The sequence below is a fragment of the Oncorhynchus nerka genome, linkage group LG14, assembly GCF_034236695.1.
Source record: "Oncorhynchus nerka isolate Pitt River linkage group LG14, Oner_Uvic_2.0, whole genome shotgun sequence".
Classification (NCBI taxonomy): domain Eukaryota; kingdom Metazoa; phylum Chordata; class Actinopteri; order Salmoniformes; family Salmonidae; genus Oncorhynchus; species Oncorhynchus nerka.
Window position 1 is genome coordinate 80,604,206 of NC_088409.1, and position 24,211 is coordinate 80,628,416.

Consider the following 24,211-nt stretch of genomic DNA (forward strand, 5'->3'; position numbering starts at 1 on the left):
ATATGCATAACCTGATGCTTCATGAGTACTACAGCGAGAATGAAGATGACATAACTATTTAATAGACAACCGAAAGAATGCATATGTATCCTGAAAGTATCAGCTTTCAGGTAAGATCCAAGGGCAGACTGTGTTGAATTAACAATGTTTATTGCAACAACAGGGGCAGGCAAACGACAGGCCAAGACAGGCAGGGGTCGATAATCCAGAATAGTGGGGCCAAGGTACAGGACGGCAGGCAGGCCCAGGGTCAGGGTGAGATAAAAAGAGACTGGGGAAAAGCAGGAGCTGAGACAAAATGCTGGTTGAATTGAACAAACAAGATGAACTGGCACAGACAGACAGAAAACACAGGCATAAATACCCAGGGGTAAGTGGGGACGATGAGCGGGTGGAGAGAAGCACAAGGTCTGGTGAAACGGATCAGGGCGTGACCGAAGGGGGGCAATCTGGGATAAACCAGACGACAAAATGGATTGCCCCATCCAATAGATGCATCACAATAATACACAATTAACATAATACATAAACTGTCAAATCAGCACATATTTAATGAATATATACGAGTGTTCATGTAAAAGCCTCAGCGTGGGTTAAAGATCTGCATAAACATTCTGTCTGCCATCGTACTGTGATGCTCATTGAAAATGAGTGGAAGGGGTGGCTAGTGTTGCCTCTATGGCACAGTGACCTCACAGTGTGCTCTTGCCAATAGCAATAGTAGCAACCATGCCAACGATTATGTGCAGATGATAAGAGACTTAACACGACATTGTTAGCACTACATTCACCTCGCAAGGGGAAGCAGAGCCTAAACATACATATTGCTCCCACAAATGCAGTATCAGCAGCCATGCCACAATGCAACACTGTGTGAAGATAATTAAACAAGAATATTAGTTTACAAGCATAACCACAGCATTGAATTATGTAAGACACAACTAAATGCAACAGAAGATCAATTAAAAACAGGATCTAATACATGATACTAGAATGAAGCAATCACTACAGTTAGCATACAGTATAATTGCACATGGTAGAATAGTTGTCATTAAAAACTACTAGACTACGAGATGGACCGACAGGGAGCTGACTACCTATGTAGAAGGCATGACGTGATTAGACATGGTTAATAAATACAGGGGCTGAACCTACTGCTGCCTATAAGATGACTAATGTGACTGAAAGACAGCGTAAATGAACCGCTGATACCGTAGTGCCTGGCAGCGGTCTCGTGAACTGCACCACACATAATTGAGTAAGCCACATGAGACCAAATACTATCAAATCGGCATGATAAGCACCATCTCCTTGCTCATATAAAATGTAACCAACAATGCAGTTTTAAGAAAAACAAGTTTTAAGAAAAAATTGACAAGTAAAAAAAAAACAAATAATTGAAGAGCAGCAGTAAAATAACATTAGCGAGGCTATATACAGGGGGTGCCGGTACAGAGTCAATGTCTGGGGGCACAGGTAAGTCGAGGTAAAGTGACTGTGCATAGATGATAATGAACAGAGAAGCAGCAGTGTAATAGAGGGAGGGGGGTGGGGGGCAATGCAAATAGTCTGGGTAGCCATTTGAATAGCTGTTCAGGAGTCTTATGTCTTGGGGGTATAAGCTGTTAAGGAGCCTTTTGGACCTAGACTTGGCACTCCAGTACCTCTTGCAGAGAGAACAGTCTATAACTAGGGTGGCTGGAGTCTTTGACCATTTTTAGGGCCTTCCTCTGACACTGTCTGATATGGAGGTCCTGGATGGCAGGAAACTTGGCCCCAGTGATGTACTGGGCCGTTCGCACTACCCTCTGTAGTGCCTTGTAGTTGGAGGCTGAGCAGTTGCCATACCAGGCAGTGATGCAACCAAGCTCTTGATGGTGCAGCTGTACAACTTTTTGAGGATCTGAGGACCCATTCCAAATCTTTTGTCTCCTGAGGGGAATAGGTTTTGTCATGCCCTCTTCACGACTGTCTTGGTGTGCTTGGACAATGTTAGTTTGTTGGTGATGTGGACACCAAAGAATTTGAAGCTCTGTCTGCTCCACTATAGCCCTGTCGATGAGCATGCGCCCATTCTCAGTCTTCCTTTTCCTGTTGTCCATAATCATCTCCTTTTTGTCTTGATCACGTTGAGGGAGAGGTTGTTATCCTGGCACCATTCAGCCAGGTCTCTGACCTCCCTATAGGCTGTCTCATCGTTGTCGGTGATCATGCCTACCACCTGTTGTCGTCAAACTTAATGATGATGTTGTAAGTCGCTCTGGATGGCCATGCAGTCATAAGTGAACAGGGAGTACAGGAGGGGACTGAGCACGCACCCCTGAGGGGCCCCCGTGTTGAGTATCAGCGTGGCGGATGTGTCGTTACCTACCCTTACCACCTGGAGGCGGCCCGTCAGGAAGTCCAGGAACCAGTTGCAGAGGGAGGTGTTTAGTCCCAGGGTCCTTAGTGATGAGTTTGAGGGCACTATGGTGTTGAAAGCTGAGCTGTAATGAATGAATAGCATTCTGACATAGGTGTTCCTTTTGTCTAGGTGGGAATGGGCAGTGTGGATTGCAATAGAGATTGCATCATCTGTGGATCTGATGGGTTGGTATACAAATTGGAGTGGGTATAGGGTTTCTGGGATGATGGTGTCGATGTGAACCATGACCAGCCTTTCAAAGCACTTCATGGCTACAGACGTGAGTGCTACGGGGCGGTAGTAATTTAGGCAGGTTTCTTTAGTGTTCTTGGGCACAGGGACTATGGTGGTCTGCTTAAAACATGTTGGTATTACAGACTCAGTCAGGGACAGGTTGAAAATGTCAGTGAAGACACTTGCCAGTTGGTTAGCGCATGCTCAGAGTACACGTCCTGGTAATCCGTCTGTACCTGCGGCCTTGTGAATGTTCACCTGTTTAAAGTTCTAACTCACACTGGCAATGGAGAGCGTGATCACGCAGTCATCAAGAAACATTGCTACTCACTGTATATCAACACACATTAGGCTAGCGTAGGCTACTTTCTCCTATATGGATGAGGGCAGATTCTCCGTGATGGGGTGTGTAAACCGAGAGCACAGACTCTGCCTGAAGCTGGCATGGGAACTCTCTCAAAGTATACAATAGTCCCAAGACTAATCTACTAGCTAGCTAGTTGTAGCCACTATTGACTGCCAACAGTAGAGCAGCGACATGGATTGATCCTCAGTCAATGACGTCCCCTCAGCAGGTAGGCGTGCTACGTGAGCATATTGAGCGATGCGGGCGAAGTTCACAGCTTGCGAGCATTTGTTAACAACATTTAATATCAGAAAACAGTAGCATAACGAGTAACTGCTAGCTACAGGAGCGTTGGTACAATAAGCATAGCATCAATTCAGTAGCAGGATTTTTTTTCACCTTTATTTAACCAGGTAGGCCAGTTGAGAACAAGTTCTCATTTACAACTGCGACCTAGCCAAGACAAAGCAAAGCAGTGCGACTAAAACAAGAGAGTTACACATGGGATAGACAAACGTACAGTCAATAACACAATAGAAACATCTGTATGCAGTGTGTGCAAATGAAGTAAGGAGGTAAGGTAATAAATAGGCCATAGTGGCGAAGTAATTACAATTTAGCAATTAACACTGGAGTGATAGATGTGCAGTTGAGGATGTGCAAGTAGAAATACTGGTGTGCAAAAAAGCAGAAAAACAAAAACAAATATTGGATGAGGTAGGTAGTTGGTTGGATGGGCTATTTACAGATGGGCTATGTACAGCTGCAGCGATCGGTAAGCTACTCTGACAGCTGATGCCTAAAGTTAGTGAGGGAGATAAGTCTCCAACTTTAGTGATTTTTGCAATTCGTTCCAGTCGTTGGCAGCAGAGAACTGGAAGGAAAGGAGGCCAAAGGAGGTGTTGGCTTTGGGGATGACCAGTGAAATATACCTGCTGGAGCGGAGAGTTGCTATGGTGACCTGAGCTGAGATAAGGCGGAGCTTTACTTAGCAAATACTTATAGATGACCTGGAGCCAGTGGGTTTGGAGACGAATATGTATCGAGGACCAACCAACAAGAGCATACAGGTCGCAGTGGTGGCTAGTATATGGAGCTTTAGTGACAAAAGGTATGGCACTGCGATAGACTGCATCCAATTTGTTGAGTAGAGTGTTGGAGGCTATTTTGTAAATGACATCACCGAAGTCGAGGCTCGGTAGGATAGTCAGTTTTACGAGGGTATGTTTAGCAGCATGAGTGAAGGAGGCTTTGTTGCGAAATAAGAAGCCAATTCTATATTTAATTTTGGATTGGAGATGCTTAATATGAGTTTGGAAGGAGAGTTTACAGTCTAGCCAGACACCTAGGTATTTGTAGTTGTCCACATATTCTAAGTCAGAACCGTCCAGAGTAGTGATGCTAGTCGGGCAGGCAGGTTCGGGCAGCAATCGATTGAAGAGCATACCTTTCGTTGTACTAGCACTTAAGAGCAGTTGGAGGCCTTCGAAGGAGTGTTGTATGGCATTGAAGCTCGTTTGGAGGTTTGTTAAAACTTCTTATGGATGAAATCCCGTTAACGGGATCGATTTGACAACAGCCAGTGAAAGTGCAGGGTGCCAAATTCAAACAACAGAAATCTCAGAATTCAAATTACTCAAACATACAAGTATTATACACCATTTTAAAAAGAAAGTTGTTGTAAATCCAGTCAGTGTCCGATTTCAAAAAGGCTTTACGACGAAAGCATACCATGAGATTATGTTAGGTCAGCACCTAGTCACAGAAAAACACAGCCATTTTTCCAGCCAAAGAGAAGAGTCACAAAAAGCAGAAATAGAGATCAAATTAATCACTAACCTTTGATGATCTTCATCAGATGACACTCATAGGACTTCATGTTCCACAATTACATGTATGTTTTGTTCGATAAAGTTCATATTTATATCCAAAAATCTCAGTTTACATTGGCCCGTTATGTTCAGTAATGTTTTGCTTCCAAAACATCCGGTGATTTTGCAGAGAGCCACATCAAAATAAAGAAATACTCATCATAAATGTTGATGAAAATACAAGTGTTATACATGGAATTAAAGATATACTTCTCCTTAATGCAACCACTGTGTCAGATTTCAAAAAAGCTTTATGGAAAAAGCACACCATGCAATAATCTGAGTACAGCGCTCAGACACCAAAACAAGCCATACAGATACCCGCCATGTTGTGGAGTCAACAGAAGTCAGAAATAGCATTATAAATATTCACTTACCTTTGATGATCTTCATCAGAATGCACTCCAAGGAATCTGCTCTTATTCTCCATAGACTTTAGTGTCCCAAAACTTTTTGGAATTCGTACTGCAGGATGTGAATTTCTGTTTGAAAAAGCTAGACTTTGCTTTCCTAACTGACTGTGTATATTGGTTCCTGACTTCCCTGAGAAGTTACATATAGTTGCAGGGATTGTTTGATGCTAGTGCAGTACGCCACATGATGTTTTTGTGCTGGTCGAGGGCAGTCAGGTCTGGAGTGAACCAAGGGCTATATCTGTTCTTAGTTCTACATTTTTTGAAAGGGCATGCTTATTCAAGATGGTGAGGAAAGAACTTTTAAAGAACAACCAGTCATCCTCTACTGACGGGATGAGGTCAATTTCCTTCCAGGATACCCAGGCCAGGTCGATTAAAAAGGCCTGCTCGCAGAAGTGTTTTAGTGATCAGTTTAGCTTGCCAGTGATGAGGGGTGGTCGTTTGACCGTGGACCCATATGGACGCAGGCAATGAGGCAGTGATCGCTGAGATCCTGGTTGAAAACAGCAGAGGTATATTTAGAGGGCAAGTTGGTCAGGATGATCTCTATGAGCAGAACCAGTCAGCTTAATATACCCTCAAATAAGGTAGGTGTGAATGTTACTAGCATCTAATTGGTCGAATCTCAGCTGAGGCGGGCACTCAGGTTCCCTTTCTGACCTGGCTTTGCTCTCCTCTTTATCCAGTATACTTGCCTTTTGTTGATATTTCACTTCCATACCCTAACTTTTTTCACAGTCCTCTCACTCATAAACCTCACATTTTAAACCACAGTACATCTTAAACCATCAGTACATCACTATATCTATCATCTACTGTAGCCACTGATCATGCAGGCAAACCAACTCCAATGTGGTTGAGATACCATAGTAATTCACTGAACAGACTTCCCTCTCCCTTAAGACAGAACTGTAGGTTAGTTGTATGTGGGAAAGTTCCTTTGTTTCCGTAAACTCCAAAATTGTTCCTCTTAATCGACTGCTCATGTCTGCATCGGCTCAATACCACACCCGGCCTGTTAGTGGCTTGGAGAAAAACACGTCACATGTTACTGGTTGAGAGATTGTTTTTTTCACTCGACTGTTCTTCTGAGTGTATGTCCAGAATATGTGTGTGCGGACACACACACACACACACAATATACATTTAGACAAGTAATATACACACAATATACATTTAGACAAGTAATATACACATAATAAATATTTAAACCAGCATGTTATTTGCAAACTAATTAAATACATCTCATCTTTAATCTCCATAGCTATACTACAGGGAGCAATAAATAAATGTAGAGATATATAAATGAAGAAAAGTTTTGAAAGCAAGGGAGAGAGATATTGAGGTAAAGACAGAGAATCAGGCATTGAGGAGTAGAGAGATAGTCTTTCAACTTTCTATGCTTGTTCCACTTGGGCCTTGGGAGACAGAGGGAAGGAATCTTTGACTCATCTCTCTGTACTCTGAAGATGAGAGACAACGTGTGTGTGTGTATGTGTGAGAGAGAGAAGGGATGGGGGTCTGGGGGACCGGGGCAATGAAGAATCTTTGAAGCAGACCTTCAAGTCCCCTCGAGTGGAGCACTCTTTTGCTGCATACCCCTGTCTGTCTCTCTGTCCGTCTCCCCTTAATCTTCTGCTCCCTCTAGCCTCTCTCCTTCCCTCATCCGCTCTCTCTTCCCCCCTCCTCTCTGTGTTGTATCTGTACTGTATATGAATATGCCGCATTTTATGGCATACTAATTGTGTGTGTGTATTTAGTACACATCAACACTCACCCCTCTCTGTTTCACTAACATGCTGCTTAAAGGAGCCAAACCTCATTGGAAACTAGGTAAATCATGGCTGGAGTTGAAGGGCAGAATATCCACCATAACTTCCTTCTCTCCTGGACTCCATATCCCATCTCTCTACCACCTGTCCATATTACATATGTAATCCATCTGTAGTCCCATGCTATACTATGTTTGTAGAAATTGTATTTCATTCGACCGTACCCTGTGGTTGTTTGGACAGTGTCACAGATCCAATCTCTCGGTGCCTTCTAGCAAAGTAAAGCAAGTCAATTTGATCAAATCTGATTTTTTTTAAACTTTATTTTATTTGCAGGAATGTTCTCTGCTATTTTGATTGCTGAGAAATGTAACCTATGAGAGTTTGTGGTTGTGTATGCCGATTTGATTTAGTTTTTTGCGATTCCACACAAATTACTCCATGCATTTGTTAATTAAAATATTACCTACAAAGTGATCATTTTTAGGAATAAAAGCTTTAGCGCTCAAGCAAAGTTGAAGAAATGTAAATGGTTGCTTACTTTATTTGTCCTCATAATTGGAGATAGGCAAACATTTTAACTCTGCGTTTCACAAACTCGGTCCTGAGGACCCCAAGGGGTGCACGTTTTGGTTTTCCCCTAGCACTACACAGCTGAATCCAAGCATGCACCTCTTGGGGTCCCCAGGACCGAGTTTGCGAATCAATGAAATGTACCCATTGAATTTTTTTGTATTTTACTTATAAGTGCCTCATGAGCTTAGTTCAAATTTCGCACCTCATCAGAACCCAAAATATAAGCTTGTTACACTCCAATGTTTGTTAACAAAGTAAATGCAAACAAACAATTATAACTTCAAAACATGATATCATGGATGGTCAGTCCTTGCATCCATAGCTCTGTCCATTCGTTTTAGAGTGGATACATTTCTCCAGCCATATCCCTCAGGTTTTTATTGAAGTGTGTGGGGAGACTGCTTTGTTATTGTTTCAACTGCTGATTGACACTTCAACTGTTCATACCAACCTGTTGAGGTGAAATGGTATGGTGAAATGCATTATGGGTCAAATGTATTTAAACTCTGCATTTCCACAACAGCTGTGACTGGTAGGTTGGGCTATACTTGTGCATGCTAATTGCTATCAGTCATTACTGAGGCCTGCCCTGGGGGAGGTCAGTGGGCTGATTTGTTGATTTAAATCCAGTTGATATTGCTCATCGTCCTGTTTATTATTTTGTAAATAATGTAGTAGCCTACTTTGGGTGCTTATTTATATCCCATTTTTGCACATAGTGCCTTCGGAAAGTATTCAGACACCTTGACTTTTTTTCCCACATTACGTTACAGCCTTATTCTAAAATTGATTAAATTTAAAAAATCCTCACCAATCTACACAGAATACCCAATAATGACGAAGCGAAAACAGTTTTTACCTTTTGGCAAATGTATTACAAATTTATTTACATAAGTATTCAGACCCTTTGTTATGAGACTCGAAATTGAGCTCCAGTGCATCCTGTTTCCATTGATCTACCTTGATGTGTCTACAACTTGATTGGCGTCCATCTGTGGTAAATTCAATTGCTTGGACATGATTTGGAAAGGCACACACCTGTCTATATAATGTCCCACAGTTGACAGTGCATGTCAGAGAAAAAAACAAGCAATGAGGTCTAAGGAATTGTCCTTAGACCTTTGAGATGACAGAATTGTGCGAGGCACAGATCTGAGGAAGGGTACCAAAACATTAATGCAGCATTGAAGGTCCCAAAGAACACAGTGGCCTCCATCATTCTTAATTGGAAGAAGTTTGGAATCACCAAGACTCTTCCTAGAGCTGGCCGCCCAGCCAAACTGAGCAATCGGGGGAGAAGAGCCTTGGTCAGGGAGGTGACCAAGAACCTGATGGTCACTCTGACAGAGCTCCAGAGTTCCTCTATGGAGATGGGAGAACCTTCCAGAAGGACAGCCATCTCTGCAGCACTCCACCAATCAGGCCTTTATGGTAGAGTGGCCACTCCTCAGTAAAAGGTACATGACAGCCCGCTTGGAGTTTGCCAAAAGGCACCTAAAGACTCTCAGGCAATGAGAAACAGGATTCTCTGGTCTGATGAAACCAAGATTGAACCCTTTGGCCTGAATGCCAAGTGTCACTTCTGGAGGAAACCTGGCACTATCCCTACGGTGAAGCATGGTGGTGGCAGCATCATGCTGTGGGGATGTTTTTCAGTGGCAGTGACTGGGAGACTAGTCAGGATCGAAGCAAAGATGAATGGAGAAAAGTACAGAGGTCCTTGATGAAAACTTGCTCCAGAGAGCTCAGGACCTCAGACTGGGGCAAAGGTTCACCTTCCAACAGGACAATGACCCTAAGGACACAGCCAAGACAGCGCAGGCGTGGCTTTGGGACAAGTCTCTGAATGTCCTTGAGTGGCCCAGCCAGAGCCCGGACTTGAACCCGATCGAACATCTCTGGAGAGACCTGAAAATAGCTGTGCAACCTGACAGAGCTTGAGATGATCTGCAGAGAAGAATGGGAGAAACTCCCCAAATACAGATGTGCCAATCTTGTAATGCCATACCCAAGAAGACTCAAGGCTGTAATCGCTGCCAAAGTTTCTTCAACAAAGTATTGAGTAAAGGGTCTGAATACTTATGCAAATGTGATATTTGCTCTCTTTTTTTTATATAAGTTAGCAAAAACTTTTTAAAAAACAGTTTTTCCCTTTGTCATTATGGGCATTGTGTGTAGATTTGATGAGGGGAAAAAGCGATATAATCATTTTTAGAATAAGGCTGTAACGTAACAAAATTCGGAAAAGGTCAAGGAGTCTGAATACTTTCCGAAGGCACTGTAAAAGCCCCCACCGTGGACAGAAAAAAAGCAACATCCTTGTCTGCCTCCTTCCACACTGCTAAGCCTACATCCCGACAACGTGTGTGTGTGTGTGTGTGTGTGTGTGTGTGTGTGTCTCCCTATGTGTTAACAGAATGAGTCGAGAAACATTGAGATGTTGGCAGCTGCCTGTGCTGTGGGGGTGGGCTGCTGTTTCGCTGCCCCTATAGGAGGTGAGTGGCACCAACTGGTTGAATCAATGTTGTTTCAGTGTAATTTGTCATCTTATTGGGACTTGGAATCTATTGGATTTGAAAAAAAGTAATCAATGTAAACTGTTTTGAGGGGGAAATTTCAAAAACAGGATTGTCATCGTGGTAAACAAATATTAACATCGACACTCTTGTATAAAAGTTTAATTTGTACCTTTTAAAACAGTCAGATCTTCAATTTGGTTACTATCAGAAAAATATAAATACACTGCAGCACCTCCTACTGGACAATTAATCTATCTACAGCTGCCCTTTGGTCTACCATCCAGAGTTTTCACATATCATAGCTAAGCAGGGCTAGGCTGTTTGTCTTTGACTATTACCAATGTGCTTTCGTGAAAATGATTGACAGATCTCCAATGAATAATTAAATAGTCACTGTAGCTATCAGTCATTCCAAGGGGTAGGATTAACAGAGCAAATGAAATGTCACCATGCTATATCACTCATATCATCAATGATGCTATTTAGGCCTGAATACTATTTCCAAAGTCATCAACTATTGTCTCAATTCAACCCAGGATTCAACTAAAAATAGAGTAGATAGGCCTGTGGTTTCAATCTCTGGTTGATATCAAATGTAATTTAGTGATATTGAATTGTTTGGTTATCAACACAACCAAATATTAACATTTGAAGGTGCTATCTCTTCTACTTAGTTCAATCTGTGCCACCGACTTTGAATTCCAGTTTGTCTACAAATTTAATAATTGATATGTTGGATTCATGTCTCCATCTCAACAAAACATCTGTGTTAAAGAATAGAACTAAATCAAACATGAATTTAAAGTGCATTTAAACTTTGGTTTGATTTAGATTTAGTGATAACACATTGAAATTAAACTAACTTTTGGCAGTCTTTTTGAGTGGGTGAATGTATAGGTTGTAATCTCATTGATCAACGTCTCAAACAAATATGACCCAATTATCAACTTTGAAATGATGTGGTGTGCCCAGTGGGATAACACTCACTGACTGATACTGGTTGGGTTGGAAATTGCAAGGTTCACTCCTTCCCCCTTCACTCCCCTGATTGGAGTATAGCTACTTTGATCATGTTCCTGAGAAATTGATTATGTGTGTGTGTTTTGTAGGTGTGCTGTTCAGTATTGAGGTAACGTCTACGTTCTTTGCGGTGAGGAATTACTGGAGAGGGTTCTTCGCTGCCACCTTCAGTGCCTTCATCTTCAGAGTCCTGGCCGTGTGGAATAGAGACGAGGGTAAGACCGGTCTACATGTATACTGATCAAAGATATCAACGGAACATGTAAAGTATTTGTTTCATGAGCTGAAATAAAAGATCACCGAAATTTTCGATACGCACAAAAAGCTTATTTCTCTCATTTGGTGCACAAATTTGTTTTACGTCCCTGTTAGTGAGCTTTTCTCTTTTGCCAAGATAATCCATCCACCTGACAGGTGTGGCATATCAAGAAGCTGATTAAACAGCATGATCCTTACAGCCACCTGGACAGCTGATGAAACTGTGGGTTTGCACAACTGAAGCAATTTCTGCACAAACTGTTTCAGGGAAGCTCATCTGCATGCTTGATGGCCTCACCAGGGTCTTGACCTGTGCAGTTCGATATCATAACCGACTTCAATGGGCAATTGCTCACCTTCGATGGCCACTGGCACTCTAGAGAAGTGTGCTCTTCATGCATGAATCCCGGTTTCAACTTTACCAGACAGATTGCATTGAATGGGCAAGCGGTTTGCTAATGTCGACGTTGTGAACAGAGTGCCCCATGTTGGTGGTGGGGTTATGGTATGGGCAGGCATAAGTTACGGACAACGAACACAATGTGCATTCAAATTGGCATCGTTAAAATGCAAGAGATACCGTGACGAGCTCCTTAGGCCCATTGTTGTGCCATTCCTCCGCCGCCATCACCTCATGTTTCAGCATGATAAAGCAATGGCCCCATGTGGAAAGGATCTGTACACAATTCCTGGATGCTGAAAATGTCCCAGTTCTTCCATGGCCTGCATATTCACCAGATATGTCACCAATTGGGCATGTTTGGGATGCTCTGGATCAGCATGTTCCAGTTCCCACCAATATCCAGCAACTTCACACAGTCATTGATGAGAAGTAGGACAACATTCCATAATCAACAGCCTGATCAACTCTATGCGAATGAGATGTCGTGCTGCATGAGGAAAATGGTGGTCACACCAGATACTGAATGGTTTTCTGATCCACGCACCCACCTTTTTTTTAAGGTGTCTGTGACAAACAGATGCACATCTGTGTTCCCAGTCATGTGAAATCTATAGCTTAGGGCCTAATGAATGTATTTCAATTGACTGAGTTCCTTATATGAACTGAAACTCAGTAAAATCTTTGAAAATGTTGCATAAACCTTTTTGGTGTATATGGGTCACTCCACCAATTCAGTGCCTTTTTGAGATGTTAAAATAACTTTTGATTTCACCTCATTTTAACATTCTGTCATAAAGGGCACATGTTCAACTTCATAAAACACTAGTTTTCCCATCTCAGGAGGTTAAATGAAAAATGAGTAAATTAAGTGCCTATAAAGTGTCAAATAAAGAAATAAAGTAACAGGGTTGTTAAATCGGGCATAAATCCCCTTGTGACATTGTGTGCAAGCGTCACAAAATAGTTCTACCCTGTCTATCTATGGGTAACAGGTTGTCGTGTTATGTTCCACCTGCTAGGTTTTCCACCACAAAACACCAGAAAATGGCCAAAAAGAGTACAACCAGCTAACCTGCTTTTACTCCAAGGTTTGACTATTGGATATGAAATGTTTCCGTTCACGTTACAGGTTGGACATTCAAATGAGGCACAGACGTAAATGAATAACATTAAATAAATATTAATGTTCAGAACTGAATTTGTCAAAGCAACAGTATAATTAGGGCTTTACAATGATGGTGGAAATTGAGACATTTTGGGGTTAAGTGGGTTAAAATCTTCCAAGAAGTCAGTGGGTGCACAGAGGGGCATATCAAAATGCTGTTTTGGCCCTTTAGCAAGCCTTTATTCATATTAAAAATCTGATTTATAGAATTATCCATGTGGTCTATATTAAAAGGCACTTCATTAAATATAACAGGCTTTTAAAATTCAATATTGGTGCACAATTTCTACTTAAATATTCAAGAGACGTAAAAGGCACTCATTACGTGGAATGACCAATATGCTCTATTGCCCCAATCAAACATTGAGGTATGGTCTGTACTGTGTATATAGCCCCTTAAAAACATTTTGATAATGATGAATCACACTATTTCTTTCTCCATCCCTCCCTCCTACACAGAGACCATCACAGCTCTGTTTAAAACCCGTTTCCGTCTGGACTTCCCCTTTGACCTCCAGGAGCTCCCAGCCTTCGCTGTCATTGGGTGAGTCTAAGTTGTCCTCAATTAGCCAGTGAGCTCTCTGTTGCCTCTGTTAGCCAGTGAGCTCTTCATTGCCTCTGTTAGCCAGTGAGCTCTTCGTTGCCTCTGTTAGCCAGTGAGCTCTTCGTTGCCTCTGTTAGCCAGTGAGCTCTTCGTTGCCTCTGTTAGCCAGTGTGCTCTTTGTTGCCTCTGTTAGCCAGTGTGCTCTTTGTTGCCTCTGTTAGCCAGTGTGCTCTTTGTTGCCTCTGTTAGCCAGTGTGCTCTTTGTTGCCTCTGTTAGCCAGTGTGCTCTTTGTTGCCTCTGTTAGCCAGTGTGCTCTTTGTTGCCTCTGTTAGCCAGTGAGCTCTTTGTTGCCTCTGTTAGCCAGTGAGCTCTTCGTTGCCTTTGTTAGTCAGTGAGCTCTTCGTTGCCTCTGTTAGCCAGTGAGCTCTTTGTTGCCTCTGTTAGTCAGTGAGCTCTTTGTTGCCTCTGTTAGTCAGTGAGCTCTTCGTTGCCTCTGTTAGCCAGTGAGCTCTTCCTCTGTTAGCCAGTGTCTGCCTCTGTTAGCCAGTGAGCTCTTTGTTGCCTCTGTTAGTCAGTGAGCTCTTTGTTGCCTCTGTTAGTCAGTGAGCTCTTCGTTGCCTCTGTTAGCCAGTGAGCTCTTCGTTGCCTCTGTTAGCCAGTGAGCTCTTCGTTGCCTCTGTTAGCCAGTGAGCTCTTCGTTGCCTCTGTTAGCCAGTGAGCTCTTCGTTGCCTCTGTTAGCCAGTGAGCTCTTCGTTGCCTCTGTTAGCCAGTGAGCTCTTCGTTGCCTCTGTTAGCCAGTGAGCTCTTCGTTGCCTCTGTTAGCCAGTGAGCTCTTTGTTGCCTCTGTTAGCCAGTGAAAGCTGGAGTACAGGAGGATAGCCTCCTGACGTTAGTCACCTAACATGGATAATTCAGCCAGTGAGGTGGTGCATTTAGGATGTCTTATTTTAGCTTGCTGTTACCGTAGTAGCGTAGCCTCCGGGCTTACCACAGAACTGAATTAGACCAGAGCCTCTCAGGGGAGAGGGAGTGGGAGAGAGAGGGGGCTGCTGGGGAGATAGAGAGAACGAGGAGCTCCCCTCTATCTCTCTATTTCCATCTCAGATGAAAGAACAGCCCTGTGCTTAACTCTGCGTGGGCTCCCAAAGAGAAGAAAATCCCCCCTTTTTTTCTCCTTTTTGTCTGGAGGATGTCCTCCCACTTGGGATCTGAGCAGAACATAATCGAACAAAACACTGCTTCCAGAGAACAGCAGTCTTATCACACTTTTAGAGAGAGTTTGTGTGTCTGTATGCCCCTGTATGTGTTTATTTCAGTACTCTCTCCCTCTCAGATGTTTTATGGGGAAAATCGGTCAGTGTTTCAGTTAACTCGGACAGCGCGAGAGCGGGGGAAGTTTGTCGTCTCTGCTACATGCTAGCTGGGGCAAACCTTTATATAGTACACCGCTTCTAGCCTCTGGATTTATGTTTCAAACTTTCACTGGTACCCATGTGGTGTTCTGAGAATATACACACACACATTCATACATACGTTTCAGACAATGGCTTTAAAACGTGTACAAATTATTCTACCTCATCTATTCATCATTTATTCAGGAGTATTTGACAGAATTAATTATGCAGGAACATGAATTTATGAGCATTCATATACTTGGCTGGAGCTGAGGGGGAACTTTGGAAAGTACTTCTTAAAGGGCCTTGCTTGGTTCTGGTGGGAGGATAAATTCAGTATCTCTCTCCTACTACCTCTTACACAAAGTGTACACATACTTGGTTCTTATTTAAAACACAAGCTTATATACATAAACCTGTAAACATTTCTCCAACTAATTTTCTGCTTTTAATCTCCCTGTCCCTCTTTTCTCCATTGCCCCCCCTCCCTCTGCTTCCTCTCCTCTCTCAACCCTCCATCCTCTCCCCCTCCACAGTATTGCCAGTGGTTTTGGCGGGGCATTGTTTGTCTACCTGAACAGATTGATAGTCCAGTTCATCAGGAAACAGAAGACCATCAACAAGTTCCTCATGAAGAAGTAATTCATGATGTCATCATCGTCAGACAGCAACCCCTACTGGGTCCCAGAGAGTCCCTGTATCCTACTGTCACACACACAGATAGATTATGCTGTGAAAGCAGCTCCTTTGATGCAGATCTCTCCACAGCAGAGATAAATGAAGACATTCATCTTGACAAGTGTTTATTAATGAATGGTGTTTACTCATCTCCCTACCAGACTGATGAATTAACAATCCTCAGACTTCTAAATTAATGTAATGTTCTGTATATCACTCAGCCATGTGAAGGGTTTGTGGACAGTTTGGTTTTGAAGAATAAACAGTAATGACTAAACACCCTCTTGCCTCCTCCTTTCACCCTCTCATTTTTCTCTTCTCTCACCCTCCCCCTCCCTCCTATTCTACTCTCCCCTCACCCTCTCCCAATCACCCACCCTCCCTCCCTCCTACTCTCTTCCTCTCACCCTCCCTCTTTTCTCTTCTCACCCTCCCTCCCTCTCTCCTACTCCCCTCTCACCCTCCCTCTTTTTTCTCTCCTCTTCTCTCAGGCGTCTGCTGTACCCAGCCCTGGTCACTCTGCTGGTGTCTACGCTAACCTTTCCCCCGGCTTCGGACAGTTCATGGCAGGCAAGGTTAGTTCCTCTAAGCCACACCATGGCCGGTGGGGTCTGGTTATAATCTCACAGGAAAATCAGAGGGAGAGGAGAGTCAGGAGAGCGAGCCCCAGTCTCTCTAACGCCATTTCATTATAACTTTCCTCCATCTCCAACCCTATTTCTCTCTGTAATGAGAGGGTGAGTCAGACTCTTGGTGTATTTCTGCCACAATAAGTTGTTGATTCCAAAATCACCCCCTAGCACCTACCCCATGGCACTTCATGTAGATTGGGATAGCACTAATGTAATAGCTTCTCCTTGCCCTCTGAAAGGAATAATTATTGCTGTGTTGCTTATACCTATCCAATCCTTTCATATCTGCTTCAATGCTTTGGGTAGGAGCTTGGGACCAATATGGGATATATATATATATATATATATATATATATATAGTACCTGTCAAGTTTCAAGACATCTACTCATTCAAGGGTTTTTCTTTATTTTGACTTTCTTCATTGTAGAATAATAGTGAAGACATCAAAACTATGAAATAACACATATGGAATCATGTAGTATGAAAAACAGTGTTTAACAAATGAAAATATATGTTACATTTGAGATTCTTCAAAGTAGCCAACCTTTGCCTTGATGACAGCTTTGCACACTCTTGGCATTCTCAACCAAGTAACAGGTGTGCTAAGCTTGTAGCGTCATACCCAAGGCTGTAATCGTTTCCAAAGGTGCTTCAACAAAGTACTGAGTAAATGGTCTGAATACTTACTTTTGAATTCGGGAGGTTACATACAATAAGGTTGAAGTCATTAAAACTTGTTTTCCAACCACTCCACAAGTTTCTTGTTAACAAACTATAGTTTTGGGAAGTCAGTTAGGACATCTACTTTGTGCATGACACAAGTCGTTTTTCCAACAATTGTTTATTGACAGATTATTTCACATATAATTCACTATCACAATTCCAGTGGGTCAGAAGTTTACATACACTAAGTTGACTGTGCCTTTAAACAGCTTGAGAAATATCAGAAAATGATGTCATGGCTTTAGAAGATTCTGATAGGCTAATTGACATCATTTGAGTAAATTGGAGGTGTACCTGTAGCTGTATTTTAAGGCCTACCTTCAAACTCAGTGCCTCTTTGCTTGACATCATTGGTAAATCAAAAGAAATAAGCCAAGACCTCAGAAAAAATGGTAGACCTCCACAAGTCTGGTTCATCCTTGGAAGCAATTTCCAAACACCTGAAGGTACCATGTTCATGTACAAACAATAGTACGCAAGTATAAACAAGTATAAACACCATGGGACTACGCAGCCGTCATACCTCAGGAAGGAGACTCATTCTGTCTCCTAGAGGTGAACGTACAGCAACGACCTGGGGAATAGTTACAGGGGAGAGGAGGGGGATGAATGAGCCAATTGTAAACTGGGGATTATTAGGTGACTTTGAGGGCCAGATTGGGAATTTAGCCAGGACACCGGGGTTAACACCCCTACTCTTACAATAAGTGCCATGGGATCTTTAATGACCTCAGAGAGTCAGGACTCCCGTTTAACGTCCCATACAAAAGACGGCACCCTACACAGGGCAGTGTCCCCAATCACTGCCCTGGGGCATTGGGATATTTTTTGGGACCAGAGGAAAGAGTGCCTCCTACTGGCCCTCCAACACTTCCAGCAGCATCTGGTGTCCTATCCAGGAGCTTCAGAAGCAAGCCAGCAGTGGTATGCAGGGTGGTATGCTGCTGGCAAAGATGCTGGAGGAAACAGGTACAAAAGTATCTACATCCACAGTAAAACAAGTCCTATATCGACATAACCTGAAAGGCCGCTAAGCAAGGAAGAAGCCACTGCTCTAAAACCACCATAAAAAAGCCAAACTACGGTTTGCAACAGCACATGGGGACAAATATCATACTTTTTGGAGAAATGTCCTCTGGTCTGACGAAACAAAAATAAAACTGTTTGGCCATAATGACTATCGTTATGTTTGAAGGAAAAAGGGGGAGGCTTGCAAGCAGAAGAACACCATCCCAACCGTGAAGCATGGGGGTGGCAGCATCATGTTGTGGGGGTGGCAGCATCATGTTGTGGGGGTGCTTTGCTGCAGGAGGGACTGGTGCACCTCACAAAATAGATGGCATCATGAGGAAGGAGATTTATGTGGATATATTGAAGCAACATCTCAAGACATCAGTCAGGAAGTTAAAGCTTGGTCGCTAATGGGTCTTCCAAATGGACAATGACCCCAAGCATACTTCCAAAGTTGTGGTAAATGGCTTAAGGACAACAAAGTCAAGGTATTGCAGTGTCCGTCACAAAGCCCTGGCTTCAATCCTATCGAAAAATTTTGGGCTGAACTGAAAAAGAGTGTGCGAGCAAGGAGGCCTTACAAACCTGACTCAGTTACACCAGCTCTGTCAGGAGGAATGGGCCAAAATTCACCCAACTTATTGTGGGAAGCATGTGGAAGGCTACCCAAAACGTTTGACCCAAGTTAAACAATTTAAAGGCAATGCTACCGAATACTAATTGAGTGTATGTAAATTTCTGACCCACTGGGAATGTGATTAAATAAATAGTTCTCTAATATTATTCTGACATTTCACATTCTTATAACAAATTGGTGATCCTAACTGACCTAAGAGGGAATGTTTACTAGGATTAAATGTCAGGAATTGTGAAACTGAGTTTAAGTGTATTTGGCCAATGTAACTTCTGACTTCAACTGTATGTAAATGTGATATTGTGATACATTTGCAAAATTTTCTAAAACCAATAAAATAAAACATCATTATGGGATATTGTGTGTAGGTTGAGGGTCAGAAAACAATTTGATTCATTTTAGAATAGGGCTGTATAATTACAAAATGTTGAAAAAGTGAAGGGGTCTGAATACTTTCCGAATGCACTGTAATGTCACTTCCTGTTTCCCCCATGCAGCTTACCCAGAAGGAGTCTCTGGTGACGTTGCTAGATAACCGGACATGGGCCAAGCAGGGCATAGCTGAGGGGTTTGACTACATCGGCAACTCCCAGGCCTGGAATCACCCCCAGGTCAACGTCTTTGTTACCCTCGTTCTCTTCATCGTCATGAAGGTAGGCACACCATCATCCACTTTGTTCTCATCTCTTCTCTTCTTTATAATCACCAGTTCTTTTTTAATTCCCTGTTACTGTTCTCCTTCCCTACTACATGTGGCGTGTCTCAATAGTCTGAAGTAACGTCCTTCCCACTGACATGACAGGTGAAGGTATTATGACAGGATCCTGTCTAGTAATTTTAATGGAAGGAGTAGAGGCTGTTGTGGAGTATTGAGTCCCAGCCCAGTGTTGTATGAGGGCTAGGCTTGTGGCGTATTGAAACCCAGCCCAGTGTATTGAGGGCAGATGAAGCAGCATGTTATTACCTTGTTGGGATTTGATTAGGTTTTTATGTAACCTTTGTTTATCCAGGTTGTTCCATCTAGCATCTCAAATGAAATGTCCCCTTTTAAAAAGAGAACCGCAGAACTGCTGTTGTAAATCTGGTTTGCTCGCTGCATCGTGTGTATGTGAGAGAGAGGAAATAGGCTGTGTGTCGAGTAAACCAAGTGTGTAATGCAGTTAAAGCCCCTGGATAGCGAGGAACCACAGAGGGATGGAGAGAGACAAAAGTGTGTGGGTGTGGAGAGGGACTGCGGGGAGTGCTAGAGCAGTAAAGTTATATAAGCGTTAGATATTGAGTGTGATGATCTTGCTGTAATAGAAGAGAAATACTCTATACACTTTCTTTCTCTCCTTTTGTTTCTTGCTCATCCTAGCTCTCTAGGATGAGCGTCATCATACTTTGTGGAACAGTGAGACCAATCTACTCTACTTTATATTAATCTACTCCACTCGAACCAATTCTCTTTCTCTCTCTCCACTTCACCCCTGTCCCTCGTCCTGTCTCTCATTGATGGTGTGTCCATCTTCTCCTCTCCATCCTCTTCTTTCTCATCCTGATATCAGACACCTTTACTGTCCCCCCTCTGACGGTGCTGCCCCCCCCACCCCTTCCTTCAACGTCACTCCCAAGGGTGTAACTCGGTCATTCTGACTTTCTGTGTGTGTGTGTGTGTGTGTGGCCCGCTACTGTATATGGGACAGTATTTCTGCTCTATTTTTTGACGTTGTCACTAACTTTGTGTGTGTGCCCACTGTCCTCAATAGAGGGAGTATTTTTGGCCTTACATGCATATGTAGTCAACTTCACATAGTTTCTGTTTTACAGAACTTAGACGCACACGCACACACACTAACTCGGGCACACACAAAGCGTCTGCTGGGATGATGTCTAATTTCATTGTGTAATTTAAAGAGCTCAGAATTGTAGTTTCTCCCACGCTATGCAAATGGCCCAAGCTTTTATTAGACAGTTCAATGGATAGATTTTCTCCTCTATATGATATTCCCTATAGCAGACTGACCGTTTTTAGCTAGCACACTGCATTAAGACAATGTTTTGACTCCTATAGTTCTACTCCAGCCCTCTGTTGGACGGTGGTGGCAGCCCAGTAATTGGAGTGGGAATAGGAGTAGGGCCCTTGGAGGCCCTGGGGGGCCAGGTGATAGACTGTCCTCTGGTTCTGACACACACACACCCTTCTGATGACTGACACATTAAATAGAGTATAAATGTCCCTGCTACTGCGTCAGAACTTTTCCCCTTGACCCCACTTTCCTCCCCATCCCTCTCCCTCCTCTTTCTCCTTCTCTCTTTCTGTCAGTCATTTCCTCCTCTTTTTTTAATTCTGCTACATCTGTTTCCCTCTGATTCCCCTATTTATTTTTTCCGTCCATCTCCTCTACTCCCTCGGCTCTCTTCCTCTTTCCCTTCCTTTTCTCTTCAGTCCTGTTTTTCACCTCTCCCTCTCTCACATCTAGCACTCCCACCCCTCTCTGTGGGATAAAATGAACTGTCAATGACGGTTCAGCTGACGTCTTGTTCACATACGGTATGGGAATGCTGGAGCAGGTGTGAGCCCTCAGGAAGAAGTGTGTTCTCCAGCTCTGCCTCCCTATAAAACCTTATAAACCGCTCCATTACCATAGAAACCTCAATCTGGCTTTTACAGGAGATGAAACTTTTTACCTGTGGCCCTGTGTGGCTTTTACTTTTACTGTGTGTCTGTGCATTTTCCTGAGAAAGAGAGCAAGATAAGTGACAGAGAGAACAGCGTTGGAGACCTGGAGGAAGCAAGAGTCAAAAGAAACTAGGAATAGTGACGTATGAAGGAGGAATAGGAGATGACTATAGATGCTATGCGGTAGAATGTTACAGGAAGGATGTTACAGTAGGATGTTGATGGCGTAGATGTTTCTGTTGTTTTGCAGTGATTGCATCAGCTATTTTATGACCACCTTCTGCGGTAATTCTGTAAAGGTTATTGGTTCTGGCACAGAAGGTCAGTATTCAGGGATTCTGTGACTTGGGATAACGTTGTGTGTTTGCGTGTGTGTGATTGCACGTGTTTGGAAGTTGAAGTCCCCTCTTGCAGCATCCCAAGGTTCCCCTGGTCTGAAAGTCGTATCTGAGGTATAGTAGGTGATATTCTACAGTGCTCGGAGGCCATGATGATACAGTAATAATGAGGCCGTATGTCTGCTCATACCTGCGTGAGTCAGCAAGAGCATTGCTTAGGCAACTCCGTGACCGGAAGGAAAGAACCCAGGGTGACTGTCACTGGGCAGGAAGTCAACGTCACCACTGCCAGTCACCATGGGAATAGCTGCCCTGCCTGCTGCCACTGAAGGGGAAGTGATGTCATTACACGCTGCCAACATGATTTGCGTCAAATCAAATCAAATTTTATTTGTCACATACACATGGTTAGCAGATGTTAATGTGAGTGTAGCGAAATGCTTGTGCTTCTAGTTCCGACAATGCAGTGATAACCAACAAGTAATCTAACTAACAATTCCAAAACTACTGTCTTATACACAGTGTAAGGGGATAAAGAATATGTACATAAGGATATATGAATGAGTGATGGTACAGAGCAGCATACAGTAGATGGTATCGAGTACAGTATATACATATGAGATGAGAATGTAGACAAAGTAAACAAAGTGGCATAGTTAAAGTGGCTAGTGATACATGTATTACATAAGGATGCAGTCGATGATGTAGAGTACAGTATATACGTATGCATATGAGATGAATAATGTAGGGTAAGTAACATTATATAAGGTAGCATTGTTTAAAGTGGCTAGTGATATATTTACAACATTTCCCATCAATTCCCATTATTAAAGTGGCTGGAGTTGGGTCAGTGTCAATGACAGTGTGTTGGCAGCAGCCACTCAATGTTAGTGGTGGCTGTTTAACAGTCTGATGGCCTTGAGATAGAAGCTGTTTTTCAGTCTCTCGGTCCCAGCTTTGATGCACCTGTACTGACCTCGCCTTCTGGATGATAGCGGGGTGAACAGGCAGTGGTTCGGGTGGTTGATGTCCTTGATGATCTTTATGGCCTTCCTGTAACATCGGGTGGTGTAGGTGTCCTGGAGGGCAGGTAGTTTGCCCCGGTGATGCGTTGTGCAGACCTCACTACCCTCTGGAGAGCCTTACGGTTGAGGGCGGAGCAGTTGCCGTACCAGGCGGTGATACAGCCCGCCAGGATGCTCTCGATTGTGCATCTGTAGAAGTTTGTGAGTGCTTTTGGTGACAAGCCGAATTTCTTCAGCCTCCTGAGGTTGAAGAGGCGCTGCTGCGCCTTCTTCACGACGCTGTCAGTGTGAGTGGACCAATTCAGTTTGTCTGTGATGTGTATGCCGAGGAACTTAAAACTTGCTACCCTCTCCACTACTGTTCCATCGATGTGGATAGGGGGGTGTTCCCTCTGCTGTTTCCTGAAGTCCACAATCATCTCCTTAGTTTTGTTGAGTGTGAGGTTATTTTCCTGACACCACACTCCGAGGGCCCTCACCTCCTCCCTGTAGGCCGTCTCGTCGTTGTTGGTAATCAAGCCTACCACTGTTGTGTCGTCCGCAAACTTGATGATTGAGTTGGAGGCGTGCGTGGCCACGCAGTCGTGGGTGAACAGGGAGTACAGGAGAGGGCTCAGAACACACTCTTGTGGGGCCCCCGTGTTGAGGATCAGCGGGGAGGAGATGTTGTTGCCTACCCTCACCACCTGGGGGCGGACCGTCAGGAAGTCCAGTACCCAGTTGCACAGGGCGGGGTCGAGACCCAGGGTCTCGAGCTTGATGACGAGCTTGGAGGGTACTATGGTGTTGAATGCCGAGCTGTAGTCGATGAATAGCATTCTCACATAGGTATTCCTCTTGTCCAGGTGGGTTAGGGCAGTGTGCAGTGTGGTTGAGATTGCATCGTCTGTGGACCTATTTGGGCGGTAAGCAAATTGGAGTGGGTCTAGGGTGTCAGGTAGGGTGGAGGTGATATGGTCCTTGACTAGTCTCTCAAAGCACTTCATGATGACGGAAGTGAGTGCTACGGGGCGGTAGTCGTTTAGCTCAGTTACCTTAGCTTTCTTGGGAACAGGAACAATGGTGGCCCTCTTGAAGCATGTGGGAACAGCAGACTGGTATAGGGATTGATTGAATATGTCCGTAAACACACCGGCCAGCTGGTCTGCGCATGCTCTGAGGGCGCAGCTGGGGATGCCGTCTGGGCCTGCAGCCTTGCGAGGGTTAACACGTTTAAATGTCTTACTCACCTCGGCTGCAGTGAAGGAGAGACCGCATGTTTTCGTTGCAGGCCGTGTCAGTGGCACTGTATTGTCCTCAAAGCGGGCAAAAAGTGATTTAGTCTGCCTGGGAGCAAGACATCCTGGTCCGTGACTGGGCTGGGTTTCTTCTTGTAGTCCGTGATTGACTGTAGACCCTGCCACATGCCTCTTGTGTCTGAGCCGTTGAATTGAGATTCTACTTTGTCTCTGTACTGACGCTTAGCTTGTTTAATAGCCTTGAAAACATATTCTTGCCCTGATTAAAAGCAGTGGTTCGCGCTTTCAGTTTCTGAATGGTGGTTTCTGGTTAGTTTTTACGCTGATCTTATATTCAGTAGTTCT

General features: G+C 43.6%; 1 protein-coding gene across 1 annotated transcript in view; it reads left to right on the forward strand.

The window, feature by feature from the left end:
- Positions 1-24,211, forward strand: part of LOC115141954 (chloride channel protein 2-like) — a 167,447-nt gene that overhangs the window by 92,600 nt on the left and 50,636 nt on the right. Inside the window, 7 exon segments of the mRNA XM_029681382.2 lie at positions 10,036-10,114; positions 11,248-11,373; positions 13,444-13,528; positions 15,461-15,562; positions 16,094-16,146; positions 16,149-16,177; positions 19,101-19,256. Coding sequence (XP_029537242.2) covers positions 10,036-10,114; positions 11,248-11,373; positions 13,444-13,528; positions 15,461-15,562; positions 16,094-16,146; positions 16,149-16,177; positions 19,101-19,256 — 630 coding nt within the window.